Here is a 19,182-nt window from a genome sequence, read left to right as displayed (position 1 = left end):
AACCCTATTCTTCGATCCCGGCATGACGTCGTGGGCGGTGGGTTGCCAGGTGCGGATTGCTAGCTGCTTTTTTTTTTTTTTTTTAAACACCATTCAGTTGTGAAACTTAACTCAAGTTGACGTCCTGATACCACACAAGGAAATTATTGTGTTTCACTGTGAAAGATGTTCAAGAAGTACCAAGGAAAAATGTATCAAACAAATATATATATATATATATATATATATATATATATATATATATATAAAGAAGTACTCTAAATACTTGTGTGAATATCCTGCAGGTAAAAGCACCAGTAAAATGTACTTAAAGTATCAAAAGGAAAATAAATGAATGCAGATTTTAATGTATTGCAATATTACATTATTGTTGGTGTATTAATGTCAGTTGCATTTTATAGGTTTCATTTAAGCAAATATGCTTTATAGGCTGGACATTGGACGCTGTAATCTGCATAGACAAACCTGAGGAAAGACAGAGAGACATATAATCTGTGAACCTCGACTCTGTCTCACTGTCCCACACAGCTGAGCTGAGCTGATGAAAAAAGCTGCATTACTGTATGTAAAATCACAAAACTAAAGTACATAATCCAAAAAAAAAAACAAAAAAAAAAAAACTGAACGTTTCTTAGGCAGTAATACTCAGTGAAAACACACAGAGCTTTGGGGTGGTTAAGTTAGACATAACTTAAAGGCACAAGAGGTGACGTGCCAGATAAACACATCAGAGTACACACAGAAACCGTGGAAGTGGCTGAAGGAACCAAATGTTTCTTCAGCAGGCACCAATCTTTCATAAAAACTCATGAATGAAAGGAAAGGACTAAAGGAAATCAGACTTTTACACTAAACTGCAGTAAGGAGACACAAACAGGATAAAACAAATCAACACTACAAGCTCACATTGATTAAAAGTAATTCAACTGTGATGATTCAGCAACTACTAGACGCACTTCTACTTACACACACACACACACACACACACACACACACACACACACACACACACACACACACACACACACACACACACACACACACACACAAACCCTGCACAGCAGCTCAGGCCACACAGACGGCCCCTCTGCTGACGTGAAGGCATTCATGAACTCCTCCGGCGTATTTAAAAGGGCAGTCGCTCGAGAGGAATCTGGCAACCCGGCGTGAGTGTGGTGGGAGAAAGTATCGCCCACAGCGGACTTCTCGGCTCTGAGGACGGCCGGCGGCTGCGACAACACATCTCCAGGAGCTACCGTTCGCTCTTCTGGGCAGCACCAGGTCTGTATTTAAAACCGGTTTGGTCCGTATCAGGGTGAACGAACCCCCCGGCACCGACGCTGCCGCTTTAGCGGCGTTTGGTTTGTTTAATTGAGGAGCTAAGTGGATGGTTAGCATTAAAACCAAGGCAGTCTAGCTAGCTGCGGGCTAGCTGAGGCTGCAATCCAAACACCCGTCTGTGTTTAAAAAAAAAAAGAAAAAGAAAAATCCTTTCTGCTTTGTGTTACACAAAGTGTGTGTCTGTGTGTCGTCGTGGTTGTGGTGTTGTAAATTGAACACGCAAATTGATGCGGTGAGCAGCTGCGGAGCCGTGCAGAGCTAATCCTGTAACGTTAGGTAATGCTAGCAAGCTAACACAAACCCCTCAGTCCGGACTTGAAACCCCCCCACCTCCTTTAAAAAAAATAATAATAAATAAAAGAAAAGGTGTCAGACTTTATTGTGAAAGTGAGATTGAGTTGTTAGGTTTTGGAAAAAGATCGAAAAAAATTTTATTTTTTTAAACATTGTCGTGTGTCAGGAGACCAAAGTCCCAGAGCTCAGCAGACTGGGTTCATTAGCTGAAGACGAAGTTGCAAATTTTTTTTTATGGACGAAAAGGGAAAGCTAAGAAACTGCGGGCAGATATCTCCATTTCATCTATTCACACTTGTCTTGCAGTACAATCTAAATGCAGGTCTCACGTCTGCACCAAAGCCAAGTTACACCAGCGGTGAATAAATACATTATCTAAGCTGCCAGCTATGCTGCAGCAAGTGATGACACAGACCTCCATCTGCTTATCTTTCCTCAACTTCACATCCCCTGAATTTTATATTAACACACTGTTTAAATGCCTGCACACACATCCACATCTGGTCTCTCTGTCCTGTATGATTTGAACTACTTGGCAAAATATTTTCGGTTGACTTGGATGTAAATCATGTTTGACTCTGCTTGTGTCCAGTCAGTTGGACAAGAAGCTCCCCTGGATGTCCACTCATGTCCTCCACGTTTGACCTGCTCAGCCACTTAGCTCCGATCGAGTTGTCACTCATGGGAGTGCTGAGTTAGCACATCACCGGCTACCCGGCTCTCTTGAAGAGCCAAGTACCTTCCCTCTTGATAAACAATGCATCCAAGTATTTGCGTGACTGGCTGTAACAGTGCCACTTGTTGATTCTTCAAATGCCGGTTTGACGCACGTGAAGGTGCGGTGAAACCAGCTGTGCCAAGTCCTAATCAGTGGGGTGTGAGCTTATATAGCTCTTAGGTTTCTCTTTCTAGAGAACCAGAAACTTTCAAGAGAGACACAGCTGACCAGTGAAAATGAGTCCAGACCATTGAAGTATTTTGAATGGTAGAAGGGACACTAAGACTCAGAAATGGCAGTAGTCAGCCAGTTTGAAGTAGCAGTACAGTATTGATCATCCAGCTTGGTGGAGGCATCATTTCCAGTACAACCCACCCACTTTGAGACTTGCAGATGTGACAGTCCCCACTGCAAAGCGCACAAATGGCAAAATACATAAATAAATGTATTGTGTTCTGAAAAATTAGAAATAATTAACATCTATCTGTCTAGCCATCTCATTGGCAGCTTAATATAGAGCAGATACTGTAAAAGGATTATAAGTACACTTGTAGTAAATTCTTTATTGTGTTTTGGGGTGTAACATTTGGTGAAACAAAACCACTTAACTGTAAATAATTAGGGACTCCATCAGCTTCCTCAGCAGCCATTTTAATGTGGCATTTACAGGAACAAAAGGGAAATAATTAAAACAAACTACACTATAAGATAAAACGGTTTCCAATTGCTCATTGTCAGTAACTTTAATTTCACATAATGTTGATAGTTATAAGCATCTGCTATCAGATTGGCTACAGGAAAAGTTTTTCATGTGTAATCCATATATATATATATATATATATATATATATGCAAAGCATTCAACACTCATCTCAAACGGCAGAGGCTTTGAATCGTTGTTCGTTGTTCCCCTCATAACATCATCACCGACCACTCCTGCAAAGAGCTGAGAAAAAGGAAATACCCTTCGCAGACGTGTTTCACTGCAGGCCTGCTAACTTTTTCCCTTAAACTAAATTCAATGCTTGTGCCAAGGACAATATTAACTGCAGATTTTTTTTATTATTTTTTTTTTTCCAGGAACACTCAGACAGGCAGACAGTATTGAAATCTGTTTTTCATTCATATTTTATAGCCAGGGGAAATTGATTTCATTTGACTTGCATCCACATTCTCATATTTTCTAAAAGTAGCAGTTCAGATTCTGCTCATTTTAGCTTCATACAACATACCTACTGTTACTGTCAATCAAAGGCAAGTCATAGTCCTACTTTTAATCAGAAGTTCTTAGAGCACAGCTGAGTTGTTTCTTTCCATTTTTCTGCCCACAGAATTGGATCATCTAGGTGAACAAACAAGGGGAAAAATCAGAGCCTTTGGCTGACGGGTGGACAACTGATCTGGGCCTCACTCTTCCGATCCTCCTGACAGAACTAAGCCTTGTTGGCTTCTCCAAGAAGGGGAAAAAAGTCAAAGTGAAAGTTTGCACACTTTGAGTCATTATTTGAATACCAGCTGAACACATCTGAGGGCTGATTTTACTGCCTTCAGGGAATATAAATCAAAGCTTTTCCTGGATACATCAGTGAGACAGCATGGCGAAAAAAAACAGCCAAAAGGGTATGTACTTTTTCTTTTTTTTTTCTATAAAATAGCTTTAAAAGACCAATTGTGCTAAATAGTCTTTGTTTATTAGGTTATATATACTAATTGCCAAAGGCACACTGAATTTTCTTTTTTTTGGTAACTATAGTACAGTGTGTCATAATCTCTCTCTCATGTAAAGTAAAGTGGTATTTCCCAGAAAGATCATTGTGTTTATTAAAACAAAAGAGCTGATATGTTTTACAAAGATTTGGACGTTTACAGTGACATTAACCTACTTTCATGCACTGGGAAAAAAAAAACACTTCCATAAATGGCCTGAGATTAACTTCAGACTTTAGCCTGACTCTTCATACTCAGCTGTTTCTTGAATAGCCTGGTTTTTTTTTTTTTTTTTTTTTTTTTTATATAAATCCCCCCTCTGTCTCTCTTCTTCCGACACAATCCATTTGCAGAGTCTGTCTTTTGGAAGCCTTTGTTGGTTATTAGTCATTTAAATCAGCTGCAGATTCCTCACTGTAGAGGCCCAGATGTGATGAGATTTCTTTGGGTTTATAAGACTGCAAACTGCTTGTGCTTGTAAATGAAGTTGCTGTAATTAAATGCCTAAATAACAACACCCTTCAGCTCCACCCTCCAGTGTGCACAGTGATGGCATCTTCCCTTTCTTGTTGTGTGTTGTTCTTGATAAATTATCACCCATGGAAACAAATGAAATTGTTTTACAGCCAAGGGTTAATCATTTTCTTTGATTCGTTAAAATGGACATGGCCGTGCAAGTGTCTTTGTACCTGAAATGAAGATAAAGGTTTAAACAGATGGCTTTGAAAGAGCATACCTGCCAGTTTAGCATGACTGGGAGTCACATATCTAGCTGCCATCTGTTTCATGGAAATCTCAGAAGACATTTGGGCCTTTTTTTTTTTTTTTTTTTTTTTTTTGTTTTGTTTTGTTTTGCAAATGATTTTCTACATTGGTTTGCAAATGCATGTGAAGCCCTGAGGTTAGTGTGTGTGTGTGTGTGTGTGTTTGTTTATATTGTTCCAGATACATCCGGGGTGGTGTTTGACACTCGCCTGAAAATGGTCATGTCCCAAGGAGGAACAGCTGAGAGGATGAAGGAGAAGGTAAGAAGTATCCACACACAAAGAGCCTGCAGGGTGTTTCAGCAAAGGGGTAAATTTGAAGCAAAAACCACTTCATTTGAGAAATGTTATGGGCTTCTTCCAAAGTTAGACATTTCCTCTTTGTGTTGGTGGAAGCTCTGACATTCGGTAACATCAGCTGTGGGCTCTGTTCAGCAGTTTCCCAGTGAGCTGGTCTTTGGCAACAGTAAACACGGGAGGGCAAGTCGTCAGAGTATGACTAACAGTTAAGAGTAATACTGAGGGAAGAATGCAAGGTTTAGATTCACTGTTGGTTGTGGATTATACCAGCTAATTTGTCAGTGTTTTTTTTTAAATGTTACTGCCATGTTCAATAGTTAAGATATCTCAAAGTTTCTTGCCATATAACTTTGTGTGGTCACATAAGGAACCTCATTCTCTGAAAAGCTGTTAATCTAGAATGGTGCAGTTTAAAGAAAATGGGGCACAGCAGAGTTTTACTGTGGTGTCATAATATTTTCATGGCAGCTTGTTTCTTGTGTTTCTTGAAAGTACGTGGCAAAGCTGTCAACACTTTTTTTTTTTTTTTTTTTAAATTTATAATCATGTGATAGATGTTCAAGATATGCTCACACGATATCTGTGCCTTTGAGCTGCCTGTATGTGGTTTCACTTGTTGGCATTCTCTCAAACATTTCTATCTTCACATTTCTAGTATATGAACAAGATCAAATGTCCAGTGCAGCATCTTTGAGCTAAATATGGTTTGTTTTATTATTTTTTTTCTTCTTGAACAGACAGATCTCTCCGGCTGTTTTTTATATGACACTTGTCTGATTGAGAACATGTTTGGACTACATGTTATTAAAATGTCAACACCTGCGCTGTAAATTAACAGGAAATGTTGAATCATATTGAAAGCTATTTCTGATGTGGAGAATGGGGAAAACATGTAAAAACCTCTAACACTTTGTTTTTTTTGGTCCATACAGATCAGTGCAGTCAGAGCAGTTGTCCCCAACAAAAGCAACAATGAGATTGTATTGGTGCTGCAGCATTTTGAGAACTGCGTTGACAAGGCAGTTCAAGCTTTCTTGGAAGGTATGATGGCCAAATGTTTCATTTCAATAACATCAAAAACAACTGGTCCACCACAGCTTTCTTTTAAATGGTTCATTGACTTCCCATTAATTGTGTAGTATTGAATATTTTTAGAGCAGTTGCATTCTGAAGATAACACCAAATAAACAAAAGGATTTACAACAACCAACTGTGCATTACTTATACAAATATTATATAATACCCCTTTCCGCAAATAGTCTGAGTGAACAGGTTTCCAATGTCATTTGTTAGTTTAGTCAGCCCCGTTGTCATTGCACACAGCCTGCAATGATTGTGTTTCACCTTGGAAACAAATGCTTTGTCATTCATGCACGCTTTGCATTCAGAAGTGTCACACACATTCCATAAAATTTTTTACAGGTTCAATTATAGAACAAGAAAGCCGTCTAAGTACGTCAGGATGCTTTGTTCCACATTTAGTGGCCTAAACTGCGCCTTAGGGCATTCTTATGTTCATATAAGTATGAGGTGTTGAGCCTGTCAGGTGTGCGTGTTCACCTTTAGTACTCTTTTTCTTTTCACCACAGGTAGTGCAGTTGAGATCCTAAAGGAGTGGAACGTCACAGGCAAAAAGAAGGTGTGGACCACAAAGCCCGGAACTTGTTTTTTGTTTACGTTGCAGCTTAAACGTTGCCCAAAGATGTAAAATATGCAACAGCTGTTGTTGTTGTCAATTGTAGCTGCTTATTTATGGCAGTTCTGAATAATGAACATAGTTTCATCCGAATGCCAGCAGCCTAAGTCACTGCACTGAGTACGGATGGGGTACTAAACGACGACTCTGATATTTCCATATTCCAGCCCAAGAAGAAAAAGAAGCCCAAGCCTCAGCCAGAGGCCTCAGCAGAGCTGGTGCAACCTGAGGCCATTTCGCCCGAGGAAGGCAAGGATGAGATGAACGGCTTTCACGCCAACGGATCTGTAATGGATGGAGAGTCACTAGATTCTCTGAGCGAACAGTTGGACTCTGCCTCCCTGGATGCAGCTGAGCTGGACTCTGAACCCGCCACATCCGAGACCACCGGTAATATCAGCTCTTAAGCCAAAATGTGATGACAGATTAATCAAGAGGTCAGGGCTAATCGTTAACAAAGAACAATTTTGTTAATTTATGCTAACATACTTCAAAATAGATACTAATGATTTGTACTCAAGTTTGTTGTGATCTGTTTAAAAAAAAAAAAAAAAAAACTTGGATATTGGGCTGTGGAAAAGCTTACACAACATGCTGCTGACCACTGTAAGATGTCCTTATGTCACTGATCACTACTCTTTCAAGATTTTGTGAATTTCAGTTTCAGTTCCGTAAAGCCAACCATCACAGCTTGCAATTAGCCGTACTTTCAGTTTTCACTTCGGAAGCTGCATTCTTCAAGTATCTGACACCTTCTGTACTCATTCTTTCTACCTCCTTTCTTTAACCTGTCTGCCATCAGGGACCACTTTCTTTTTGATAACAGCTTTATCTTAAGGTTTAGACCCGCAATAATTAGAGCTAATAAATAAACTTCTATTTTGATAATATCATTTTAGACATTAACAGTTTTTGTTCGGATAAAAATCAACATTTGCTGAATTAGTGCTTCTTGAAAGTGACTTTTTTTTTTTTTACATTAGTTGTAGCCCCAGTTCGTGCCATTAGAAGAGTTCAGTAAAAATCTTCCAACACCAAATGAAAATAATCCTGACTTCCACCAGGTGCTGAAGCAGAAAGTCAGGGCAGCGCTCCAAGCCCCTCCTCTCAGCAGGGAGGGAGGACTGACCGGGGTCCCAAAGGAAACAAGACTCGACGCAGGCCAGGCTCAAATTCACAAGCCCCCACTTTCTCACTAGCACCTACCACTGATGAGCAAGGATCACCTGCAGTCAAGAAGATGGGTTAGAAACGCTTATCTCCAAAGTTGCCATTTCTTGAATTTAGCTTGTTGCAAAATGTGAGAGATTACCAAGGAAGAGGAAAGAGAACGTCTAACGTTGTTGTTTTTTTTTTTTTTTTTGTCTTGAACTTATTCTGTCCCCACGCAGCTTCAAACATTGAACGCTCTGTGAAGGACCTGCAGCGATGCACTGCTTCGCTCACTCGCTACAGGATGGTGGTGAAAGACGAGATGGATTCCTCCATCAAGAGGATGAAGCAGACATTTGCCGAGCTTCAGAGCTGGTTCGTAAATTTCTTTTCAGATCAGCCTCTAGTTGTGGTTACAGACTAATCTTGAGGCAAGTTGGAAGCCAAAGAAACTGTCAAAATCCTGAGTACCATGTGAACTAAACTTCCCTCTCATTTGGAAGAACCATGCAAAAGTTTCAGATGTAGATAAAATCCCCGTTTTGTCATATTTCGGATTTCTTTGATCTTTGTGGTTCTTGAGTTGCAGTGGAAAATGGATTTTTAGTTTATAGCAGTTATTGGAACTGTTTGTTTTGTGTTTTTGTTTTTCTTGAACTGATGATGCTTTTTGCTTCTTATAAGTCAAAGGGATATTTTTTTTATTTTTTTAAGCCTTAGTCCTTGTCGATGACACCACATTGGACTTTGGGTGGATATCTGTTCTCACCCTTCAGGCTTCCTCTTTTGAACAAGTTTCAGTTTGCTTCTGTGACTAGCTGCACTCTACGTCAGTGCAACAACGGTCTGATAAAACACGGCCGGGTCGCATGATGTTGGCAGACCCAAAGCAGCCGATGACCCCAGAAGTATCACTGCCACCACGTCCGGGGATGCTTCTTTGGCTCAGAAACTAAACGCAGGGTCTACAGTGGGAGCCAGATAGAAAAGTTAAAAACAATAGTGCAAAAATTAAGAAACGAGTCTTAGAAAAAGTCAGTCATAGAAGTTGCTACAACAATGTGCTGGTTGTACACGTTACCACTGCATAGCCTGTCTTTTACCTTCTCCTTCTGTTATCCTCTAAACTTTATTGAAACTTAAACCAGAATAATAGAACACGTCCTGATTCAGCATCATTGTGGTGAAACGCTTTATTAATTGATTGTTACAGAGGCCGGTGACTGCTGAGTGCTGATAGTAGACAAGAAGCTGGTGGTCGTATGTTGAAGATTAACTGGGGCTAATCCTTATTCAAAAAGGAGTACCAGGTTATTAGATTTATTAAACTCCTAAGATAAACCTGTTGGGTTTGGCTCATAAACTTGAAACATGTGGCGTCTCATATCTGTTCTTTGACCATATGGTCAATCAACTGCAAAAGTTGAGCGTTAAGTGTGTGCTGTATATCTCACAGAGAGCTTCGTTGTTCTGTTGGAATAGCTGAAACATGATGCTGTGGCTTCCTGTCAATATTCAAAGCTGAATGGCGTATCCATTTAGCTCCCCTCAGCTCTCCGTCACAGCTGCACTTGTAAAAGCCGAGCACTTTGGCAGTTTAAGAACTGTAAAACAGGTTTTTCTGTCAGGGATCAACACATCCAGACCTCACCGGGCTTCTACAGCACTTCTCAGGCAAAGACCTGTTGGCATGAATATAATCACAGTTCCTAGAGAGGCAGATGTAAAAATAACAGAACATGCCTGTAACCTGCTGTTTTAAAACAAAAACAGCAGGTTACAGGTATGTTCTGTTGGGAGAAAAATCTGATGTTCTTGGTGTCTTGTGAATAATTACTTAAATTCACTGTGTGTGTGTGAGTGAGAGAAACATGTTCTTCATTAAAGAAATCCTGTTTGAGTTTACATAATTTACCAGCAAACAACTTTTTATTTTTTTTTCCCCAACTGCCGTCTGTGTAAAGTATCACCTGTGACTCTAGATGAGTCCAGGGTTTGTGTGTACACAACTCGAACCAACACCCTCTACACGCCACAGTTCACCTTTAAGTGGACTAGAAACTACCAAAGTAATGGAACTGTTTTTTTTTTTTTTCCCATTTTAATCTTTTTTTTTTTTTTAAGTTAATTTTTATTTATTACATTTTTCTGAGTCGTCAGAAGCTCCTCATGGACACCAGCATTTAAGCTGTGGAAGAACAGTTCAATAATGCAGCTGTATGAGGGGGACAGCTTCACACCTACCGTGCTTTCTTATGTGTCACTGTTTATTGCACTTGGTTTTCTTCATCATCAATCAGACACTGCGGCATCTCTGATCCTGAAGTGATGATGCAGCCTCCTCTTTGTTTAATGTTATTGGAAATGTTCTGCACTCTCAATGCAAAGTCGGCACGCACAATATTTCTAATCTTGGAGTGGATAAAGAAGTGACTTTTTTTTTTTTTTTTTTTTTTTTCCTCTCTCTCTTCTCCACCCCCCCACCCCCCTCTAGTTTAATGGACAGAGAAGTGACTCTTCTGGCAGAAATGGATAAAGTGAAAGCAGAGTCCAGTAAGTACTGAATCATCCTGTTTTGTTTGCTGAGCCAAACTCCTGCCTGTCATATACAACATGATCACCTGATTCCTGGAGAATCTGACCTAAATCGCTTCTAGAGACACAGAAAAAAAGAGATTGTTGTGGGACAGCCAGTCCCAGTTTTCCTCAAACCAGCAGTGATGCCTTGAGGGTCCTGAATTACCTCAGGCATACTGCTGAGAGTGTGTATGCAACGTGACAGAGCAAGACTGCATATTTGTACAAGTAGGCCATTCTCTGTTCTGCTGTCCTCTCAGCGCAGTGTTGTGTGTTCCAGGTCTGGAAAAAGTGAATAGTGTTAGGTGTCAAGGGAGACTCAATGTTGTCTTTGTGCAAGGTGTGTGGGGAATAGAGAGGGAGGTGAAGAAACTCAAGCTTTTGTCTAGAACTATATAAGATAGGTTTCCTTGAAATGAACCCTGTTGCACTAATCTCTTTCCTTTTGTTACATTTATACTGACAGGTTTCCTTCAGTCCTCTCACTTTCCTGCAGGAATAGATGTTACTGACTATATATGAATTAAAAAAAAAAAAAAAAGGGAGGGCGAGAGAGACTCAAATCCATCTGCTTTTAGTTTCTGTCCTTTTCTACAACTAAACCAAAAAAATATGTTTTGGCTGAATGATCCCTGTTCATCCCAACTCTGCTACTCTAGGTAGCAAACAGTATAGTTGTACCGGGTACTGATTAGGGCTGCAGCTATTGATTCATTACTGATTAATCTGCCAACCATTTTCTCAGTTAATCCTAATCAGCACAAATTCCTGAAGTTAGTGGTGTACGGTGACTTTTCCACAAACTTTTCTGCACGGCAGAAATATCAGGAGTATTCCTTCAACAGTGAACATAAGAAATGTGCTGCAGAGAAGAAAATGATTTCATAATCACTTCTATGGCAATCATCAGAAATATTTTCTGCGAACTGATGGGGACACAGGGACAAAGTCCAATCCTTTTATTCTTTTTTTTTTTTTTTTTTTTTTCCTGGCTCGATAGCTGACACGTACCACAGTCCCTGCGCAGAGCCTTGGATTCTCTGTAAATTGGCAAATTACAGTTACAGAGCAGATATTTACATAGCAGAGAAAATCACATTACATGGATTCCTAAAAATGTTGTGTAATTTGCTTGCATTTATTCAACAGCTGCTTTTAACAGCAAGGAATGAAACGCTGAAGTAATTTTTCTAATGTGCTAATACAATGGCAAGAATACACGCTCTTCTGTGCTGACGTGTGCAGACCGACAAGAACATGTTTGTAGCTAATATGAAGCGAGGCATCAGTCAAAGATCCCACAAATATTTTAAATGCAACTGCGCGAAGTTTCAGAGAAAATCCTTCTCCTCTGCTCAACTCGTCCCAGGAGGACAGAACTCAGCCATGCCTTTGAAAATGGCAGCAGAGATAGATGCATCAGCTGGTAGTCAAACTAGAAGAGGGAAGTAAATTACATGATTAATGCAAGCAGGCCCGAGATGACTTTATAAGACAGTGTATATGTGATGAGAGACATCACTTCCACTTTTCTATGGTTCTAATCTATTTTTAGCGTTAACAGGGGAACCACTGCCCTGATTGCCCCAGTGACAAACAAGGCCACTGCCTAATGTCTCCTTGCTGGTTTTATTCAACTTAACAAGACACGGCTGCTCAATTCACTAATGTGTAACAGCCACGAAGCAGCTAATCCTCACTAATGCGAAGCTTGAACTAGAGATTATTCTGCCTTTCTTTTTTGTTGTCACAACAAAAGCAAATTACTTATAATTTTTAACATGTAGTAAAAACAGCCAAACACAATCTTTTTAAATATAAAATGCATAAAAAAAACACTTCATGATGTAGCTATTGATGCTATTTATTATATTTGCAGCTCAGCCACAAGATGAGGGTTTAAAAAAAAAAAAAAAAACAGCATGAAAGATGTTTATTTATGTCCATCTGGATCAGAAGGCACAAGCTTCTGTGTAGATTCGCTGTTTCACACAGTTTCTCAGCGTCATGCAGGGAGACGTCCTTTGTAGATGATGCCACCATTCTCTAGCTCTTTTTCCCCCCTGGCTGATCAGAAGACAGCTAAAGACATGCTGAGCAAAATTCACATTTGCAAAGAGATTTGAGTGTGTTTTGAATCTTGCATCAGTGGCCTCCCATCAGCACTTACTTTTTTATCTTGATTTGAAAATGGGTTTTATCACTCACTGTTGTTCAGCTACTGAACAGCTGCATTTTGTACTTCGTCACAACTGAATTGTCAGGAAAAGAAACTTAGCAGGACAAGAAGAAATATCAGTAAAAAGGAAATTGAATTAAATTTTTATTAATAAATATAAATTAACAACCAAATATTTATAGTTGCATCCTCTCAGGTGTTTATTATCAGTAGTAGTACTTCAGCCTGAGGCCATTTTATTTGTAGCAGACATGTAGATATGAGAGAGATTAAATGTATTCTGCTCCATTTTTAAACCAGCTCTCATGATCTTCATTCTGGTCACACAGTGAAATGAGGACATTGTTCACTAGACTGTTGATAATCTGACAAAGATGCATTTTGTCTCTTCAGTGGTGATCTTGGATGCCAGACAGAAGAAAGCAGAGGAGCTCAGACGGCTGACAGACCAGTCGGCGTCCATGTCTGAGGAGCAGTTGACGGAGCTGCGTGCAGACATTAAGGTACTTTGAACACACAGCTGCAAACTGATTTGCAGTAAGTTGTTTGGTCAATGTTGAACCACAAGCTGAAATTATAACTGGAGGAAAATCGTAGATGGTCATAGATTGTAGAAAGATTGTGATGATTTCTTTTTTTCTTGTTTTTTTTTTTTTTTTTTTTTTTTTTTTCCCCCAGCACTTTGTGAGTGAACGTAAATACGATGAAGACCTTGGGAAGGCAGTAAGATTTACATTCGATCTTGAACCGCTGAAGACGAGCATCTCAACATTTGGATCAGGTGCAGAATCAGTTTTATTGTATTATGAGTGCTGTGTGTAATGTGCAATCCCTCCTCACCTCCTCCACCAACACCATCACAAAGTACAAGCTCGAGCAGACAAGTTTTAGCAGTTCATACATTTACTCCAGTATAGAGTAATTTTCTTGACTGCACTAGCTGCAGTCAAGAAAATTATTCTAATGTCAGGAAAAGATTAGAATCAGTGTTGCATCTTTGCAACTGAGAGCAAAAAGATGAAAGTAACTTTCAGTAAGCCTGATTTTTCTTGTAAAATCACAAAAAGTCACAGCCTGACTTGATAACATCGACCATCCCAAAAACAAAGCCGTCAAAATGGGAAAAGTGTTTGAACTCCACCCGTCGTCCTCAGGCTGCGTGTGGGATTAAAAACGATCTGATATTTACTGATGGTCACAGGCACATTATGACCTGCACGGCACTCTGAACTGTTGGAAAGGAAAGATAATATCATTCAGCTTATCTGTGAGAGCTCATGGTTTGGTTTGTGTGTTTAACTGTCATTATGGGGGTTCAAAGAAATCCAGGTGTCAGTATCACTCCTGATTCGTACAAACATTCAGGATTCAAATAGATTTGTTGGCATAAAGCTAAAAACTGACTAGTATAAACTGCTCCACGACCCAGCTGTGTTCAAACCACGACTCCAAACGTATCTTTTCAGCGCTGCCTCCAATAGGTGACTAATATTTACAGTTTTATTTGTCTTCGCTCATTCAAGCTTGTGTGAGCATCTTTAAATACAACAAACTTGTAACTTATAAATATAATGCAAACTTAGAACCCCTTCTACCTCCAATCTGGATGAGTTTCCCACTTGCACTCACTGACTAGTGGCATTAAAATATTCCTCCTCAGATTTCCGAAGCCGCTGTAACATTGGCACTGCCAGCCATTCTGGTTTGTTTTCTCTTTGCACAGTAACATCACACTGAAGCACAGATGAACTCTGTTTCAGAGCTGATGTGATTCAGAGTCCGGCTGTATAATCGGTGCTTTACCTTTTATTTTGTCTTCCAGTTTACCATCCACGTACAGGCTACTCAAATCGGTCCCGCTGTAGCTCCACATCCTCTTCTGTCGCCAGCCCGAGCCTGCAGGAAATTCCTCCTCCTCCCACCCAGACCCAAAGCATCCCCAGTGAAAACCGCCCCCCTCCAACCAAACAGGTCAGCTGGAGTGGCTGTTTCAGATCACACATCACAAGTCTGAATCGCTTTCAGCCGCTGACTGGCTTTTAATTCGCTCCCTCAGATTTTTCAAGGCAACAGGCGCACGTTCCAGGGTCAAGGTTTTCACCCGGGCGGTCAGCGGTATAACGGCGGCTCCTACCATGACAGGAGCGCCGGCCGAGCTAACCAGCGCTACCAGGGTGCTGATGGTGGCCACACTTCACAGCACCTCAACAACTCCAGAGGTCCCTTTCACTCCTCCTCATCCTCTCACAACGGGCTGCCCCAGAGGCCTCCGCGGACGCACTGCCCTTGACGGTGGAAACCCCTGCATAAATCAAACCCACCTACTTAACCCCTCGCACTCTCCTCTTTGTACCTGTCCCATCTCCCCCACACTACCCCCCCCCCCCCCCCCCCCCCACCACCACCACCCCTGAAGAATAGAATACAAGTTTACATATTTCCATGAATTAAGCTGTAGTGCCACCTCTCTACAATATACATCCTTTCATCCTTCAAACTTGAAAAGCTCTCACTGTTTCTGTAGAAAAAAAAAATCTCTTCCTTTTCAAATTTCCCATCCTGTTTTAAAGTAATAGCTTCTATCCTTAGCCCGCCTTTGAAAGATCTCATTGCTCTGCTGTTGTCAGTCTCTTGTTAACTTTGCAGTTGAGCAATCTGCCAGAGGCTGACAGCACTATCTGCAACGATTTGTGCACTATTGAAGTTGAACTCTTACTACTTTCTATTTTTGCTGTGGCTTATGGCAACTCTCTGATTTGCACCTCAATATTTTTTTTTATTTTTTTTTTTTTCCTCTTTCTCTTGTCTCCCAAAACCATTTCAATGCCTTCACCATGGAAAGTGTAGTGAAAGCGCAAAATCAGTTCTTGCATGAACAGGGATTTTTGTCATCAGGAAAGTAGACATGCAATCAACACTACAGACTATCGCTAATCTTTGCAAGGTAAAAAAGTGAAACATATCAAATTGTAATCCGGAGCTTTTCAAATGGCTGCTACAAACAATAGGAAACTTGTTAACACTAGGAGTTGGATGTGTCTGAGAGGAACGCTTTCAAGTTGCTCTCAAAAGGAATAGTCCTCCACATTAGGGAATCGTGCTCATTTTGCTGTCTAGGCGAGAGTTAGAGAAGTTAAAAGTATGAAGCTGCAGTCATAAACGCCAGAAACAGGAAGTTGGGTGCCGGAGAGAGCGAGGCTACCTGTTTCCCTTGGTCTCTCTCTCTCTCTCTCTCTCTTAATCCCTCGCAGTGCCGCCTTTCTTCCTCCTCTGACTCACGGCGAGAAAGCGAAAATGGCATTTTCCCTAAAATTGTGAATCTACTCCTTTAGATGTTGCCTAAGGCGGTGACGGGCTGCCCTCCCGCCGGCCGACGTGGTCGTCACGTGTGCTGTTCTCGGCTCGCTGTCTGTTAATTTATAACAGAGAGGGCTCATTACCTTTTGTAGAAAAATATGAAATGACATGTTGAAACTCACAGCGAAGGAAAATGTCCACATGGATTTTTGTAGGTAACATTTATTGAGGTGGAATTTCTTCCACACGTGCTGTTTTTGTTGTCGTTGTCGTCGTTATATGCACATGAAAGGCATATTAATGACGTGCTTGCCTTTAGTCACAGAGACTTCACATTTGCCTTTCTAGAAATCAGGATGTCTGCATCGTGACAGCTTTCTAAACGAACGGTACTTGCAGAGCAGACGTGAATTATAAATGAGAAAATAAGGTGCAAGATGTACTCCCCCTTTTTTAACGTGCTCACTTTATGATGAATTTGCTCGATGGAAGGTTGGTTGACTTCACTGATCTGACAAGGAGATGTTGTTTTGGGGTTAAGTCTCTTCATAGTTGCCACAGTCTGAACAAAAAGCTGTGGAATCCCTCGTCGCTGATCTTTTCACTTGGACCTGTTGTCAAGCCCCGTTCCTCACAGCAAGCACTGCAGAGTAAAATCGGCTGTTACTTATTGGTGCGTCGTCTTCCCTCAAAAAAAAAAAAGAAATTTGGCAAAGAAATGACAAACAATTTTTAGTTTATTTGTTTTTGTTTTTTGTCTCAGATTTTAGTTTTAAATCATGGAGGAAAAAAAAATCCACTTCCATAGTTGGTGAATATTGTGTCTGCAGTCTTGTACTGTTATGAGCCAAATATGTGGCAGTTTGATTAAAATAGTCCCTTCCTACATTCTTGAAGATTGATACCACGGCTATAAGATTGATAAATATGAACAGCTTAGCTTCGCCTAATAGCTGGAAGCAGTAAGAACTCATCCCTGAACTCTTTCCTCCTGCAAAACTTAAGATTTAACTTTTTTTTTTTCTTTGGTTCAGAGTGTGAATGAGCTCTTGTGGTCGTTTCCAGTCCAGTTGTGATGATGCTGTTGTGTGATGTAAATAAGGCACCACTCAAAACTGATGTTCGGTACAGAAACGCAGGAGAAGAGTCTTCATAGATGAGGTTTTACAGGCGGTTGTTAATATTGACCTTTTTATAAGATGAAACTGCTTTAATTTTTCTGTCATGTAGTTAACAGAGAACCTCAGGTAAGCCCGTGTTATTCCACAACTGTGAGGGCGCAACTAACAAATATATTATCCAAATGTCACTTTTCTTTGACTGTTGAATTTGTGAAATGGTGAATATTGAGATTTTTTTTTTTTTTCTCTACAGCAGGTAAAACCCCCAAAGACTTTCATATCACAGTAAAAAGGGAACTAAATCAAACGAACATTTCACCGTATCTTTTGCTCCAAAAACGTGGAATCCAGAATCAGAGTTTTTGCTTATCACAGGATCTCACTCAGTCAGGCCGTGGTGTCAGTCTTCTCATCTAACTCTCGGTAAGACAGGAAAGTGGTCAGAGGCAGTGACGTGGTTCTAATGTCCTCAAACATCGTTTATTTACTGAGGTTGTTGGGGCAGAAAAAAAATAAATAAATAAAAATTCCCAGCTAATCAGCCGATGGTGAGCTGCAGTTTGAGGCGGTTAACGATGAACAAATCGGCTTTTATTCCAGCATCTTCACTCTTCCAGAGGCTGGACGCGTTCAGTCAGACAGTGGTTGCTTTTCTCAGTGAGGATTTTGTCCGTGTCAGTTTTACCACTTTTTGTTTTTACATTCCAAACTGTAGAAATATTTAGGTTATCGCCAAAGAAATAATTATTCCTGTTTTGAAAAGAAGGAAAAACAAGAAAAAGCTCTGCCTTTTTTCTTTTTCTGTCCTCAGCCTGGACAAAAATCAAAAGGGGATCAGTCCAACACTTCACCATTCGTTTTCTCCGCCTTTATTTTCTGATTCTTACTGTATATACATATATGTAGCTGTATCATTTCGTATGTGATATTCATACCAGGCATAACGGAGGTCAAACGTTCAGTTCACACATTCTCCCAGTAGACTCTGTCCTTCTGTTGAGACAACTGTAAACTCAAGTGCCTTTTCTTGTCTCCCACCGGTTCATTAACAGCCCCTCCATCGGAGTATGGACCAAAGACATCAACGCCCCGCCCCCCCCACCCCACCCACAGTCCCTCCCCTTCTTTCTCCCATCACTGAATGGCACACTCTTCATTTCCTACAAATAAACCGTTTGCAATACTGAATATGTATTTATTTTTTCCTAAATGTGGTTAAATTATCATGTAATGTAGGAAAATCAGACAGTATGTAAATAGAAAAAGGAAAAAAAAAAGGGGAGGGGGGGGTGTTATGTTTCCATATTTACTGTAACAAATGACCTGAACCTGGGCGGTCAAATTCAGACACGTATGGGTGTCGGAAACGTCCTCACCACCACAAATTACATGAAATAATGAAATCCAAACATCTTTGGGAGAAATCAGTATCACTAGCAGAACAGCAGTTTTGTCAGGAGGGGGCGGCATCACACTTTAAAAACTAATGAAGGTTTGCTCCGACAATCAGCAGCCGTTACAGATCAGACTTTGTTTTTCTTTTTTCTTTTTTTTTTGACTTTGTCACAAGTAAAAAGTTCTAATTGGGCATTCAAAGTTTGATCAAAGTGCCAAACTATAAAGTCTGAAATGTAAAAGTTTTGCTGATTGTGCGATGTGACTGTCCTGCATCATCACTGTTGTGGTTGTTTGAGGAAGATCTGATTTATTTATGCAGTTTAGTGGCTTCCTACGTCCTGAAGCTCACAAGACAAATATGAGGGAGCAAATGTATCTAATTAGGTTTAAAAAAAATAAGTAAATAAAAAAAATTGTGAATTTTTGGCTATAAAATAATGTAGAAAAAGTTAACTCGGTCAGAGTCAGGGGCCATAACTATGAATCTAAATTAGAATGAAAGTTTTAAGCAATGCTTTGTAAAGTGCCTTGTGATCATTTTTGTGGTGTATAAAAGTAAATCGACTTTGTACAAACAAAGCGAACAAAAAACCAACGCGTTCAAGTGTTCTTTTGAAAAGTCAGAAACTGCTAAATGTG

General features: G+C 40.2%; 1 protein-coding gene across 1 annotated transcript; it reads left to right on the top strand.

Moving 5' to 3' along the window:
• Nucleotides 1-1,164: 1,164 nt before the first annotated feature.
• On the top strand, nucleotides 1,165-19,116 carry spats2 (spermatogenesis associated serine rich 2). Its single transcript, XM_029505843.1, has 13 exons — nucleotides 1,165-1,281; nucleotides 3,684-3,972; nucleotides 5,005-5,084; nucleotides 6,056-6,164; nucleotides 6,713-6,762; nucleotides 6,987-7,209; nucleotides 7,884-8,063; nucleotides 8,211-8,346; nucleotides 10,466-10,524; nucleotides 13,121-13,230; nucleotides 13,406-13,508; nucleotides 14,550-14,698; nucleotides 14,784-19,116. Exons 2-13 carry the CDS (start codon nucleotides 3,948-3,950, stop codon nucleotides 15,015-15,017), a joined length of 1,458 nt encoding a protein of 485 aa, XP_029361703.1. The 5' UTR covers nucleotides 1,165-1,281; nucleotides 3,684-3,947; the 3' UTR covers nucleotides 15,018-19,116.
• Nucleotides 19,117-19,182: the final 66 nt, after the last annotated feature.

Source organism: Echeneis naucrates, chromosome 7 (assembly GCF_900963305.1).
Source record: "Echeneis naucrates chromosome 7, fEcheNa1.1, whole genome shotgun sequence".
Lineage (NCBI taxonomy): Eukaryota > Metazoa > Chordata > Actinopteri > Carangiformes > Echeneidae > Echeneis > Echeneis naucrates.
Note: the sequence above shows the minus strand (reverse complement) of the source record. Positions and strands in the feature narration are given on the sequence as shown.

Bases quoted from the DNA above. Each gene is read 5' to 3' on its own strand.
- spats2 (XM_029505843.1), top strand. From the start codon at position 3,948: ATGGCGAAAAAAAACAGCCAAAAGG. The intron at 6,165-6,712 runs GTATGATGGCCA...TTTTCACCACAG, and splicing joins AGTTCAAGCTTTCTTGGAAG to GTAGTGCAGTTGAGATCCTA. The intron at 13,231-13,405 runs GTACTTTGAACA...TTTTTCCCCCAG, and splicing joins AGCTGCGTGCAGACATTAAG to CACTTTGTGAGTGAACGTAA.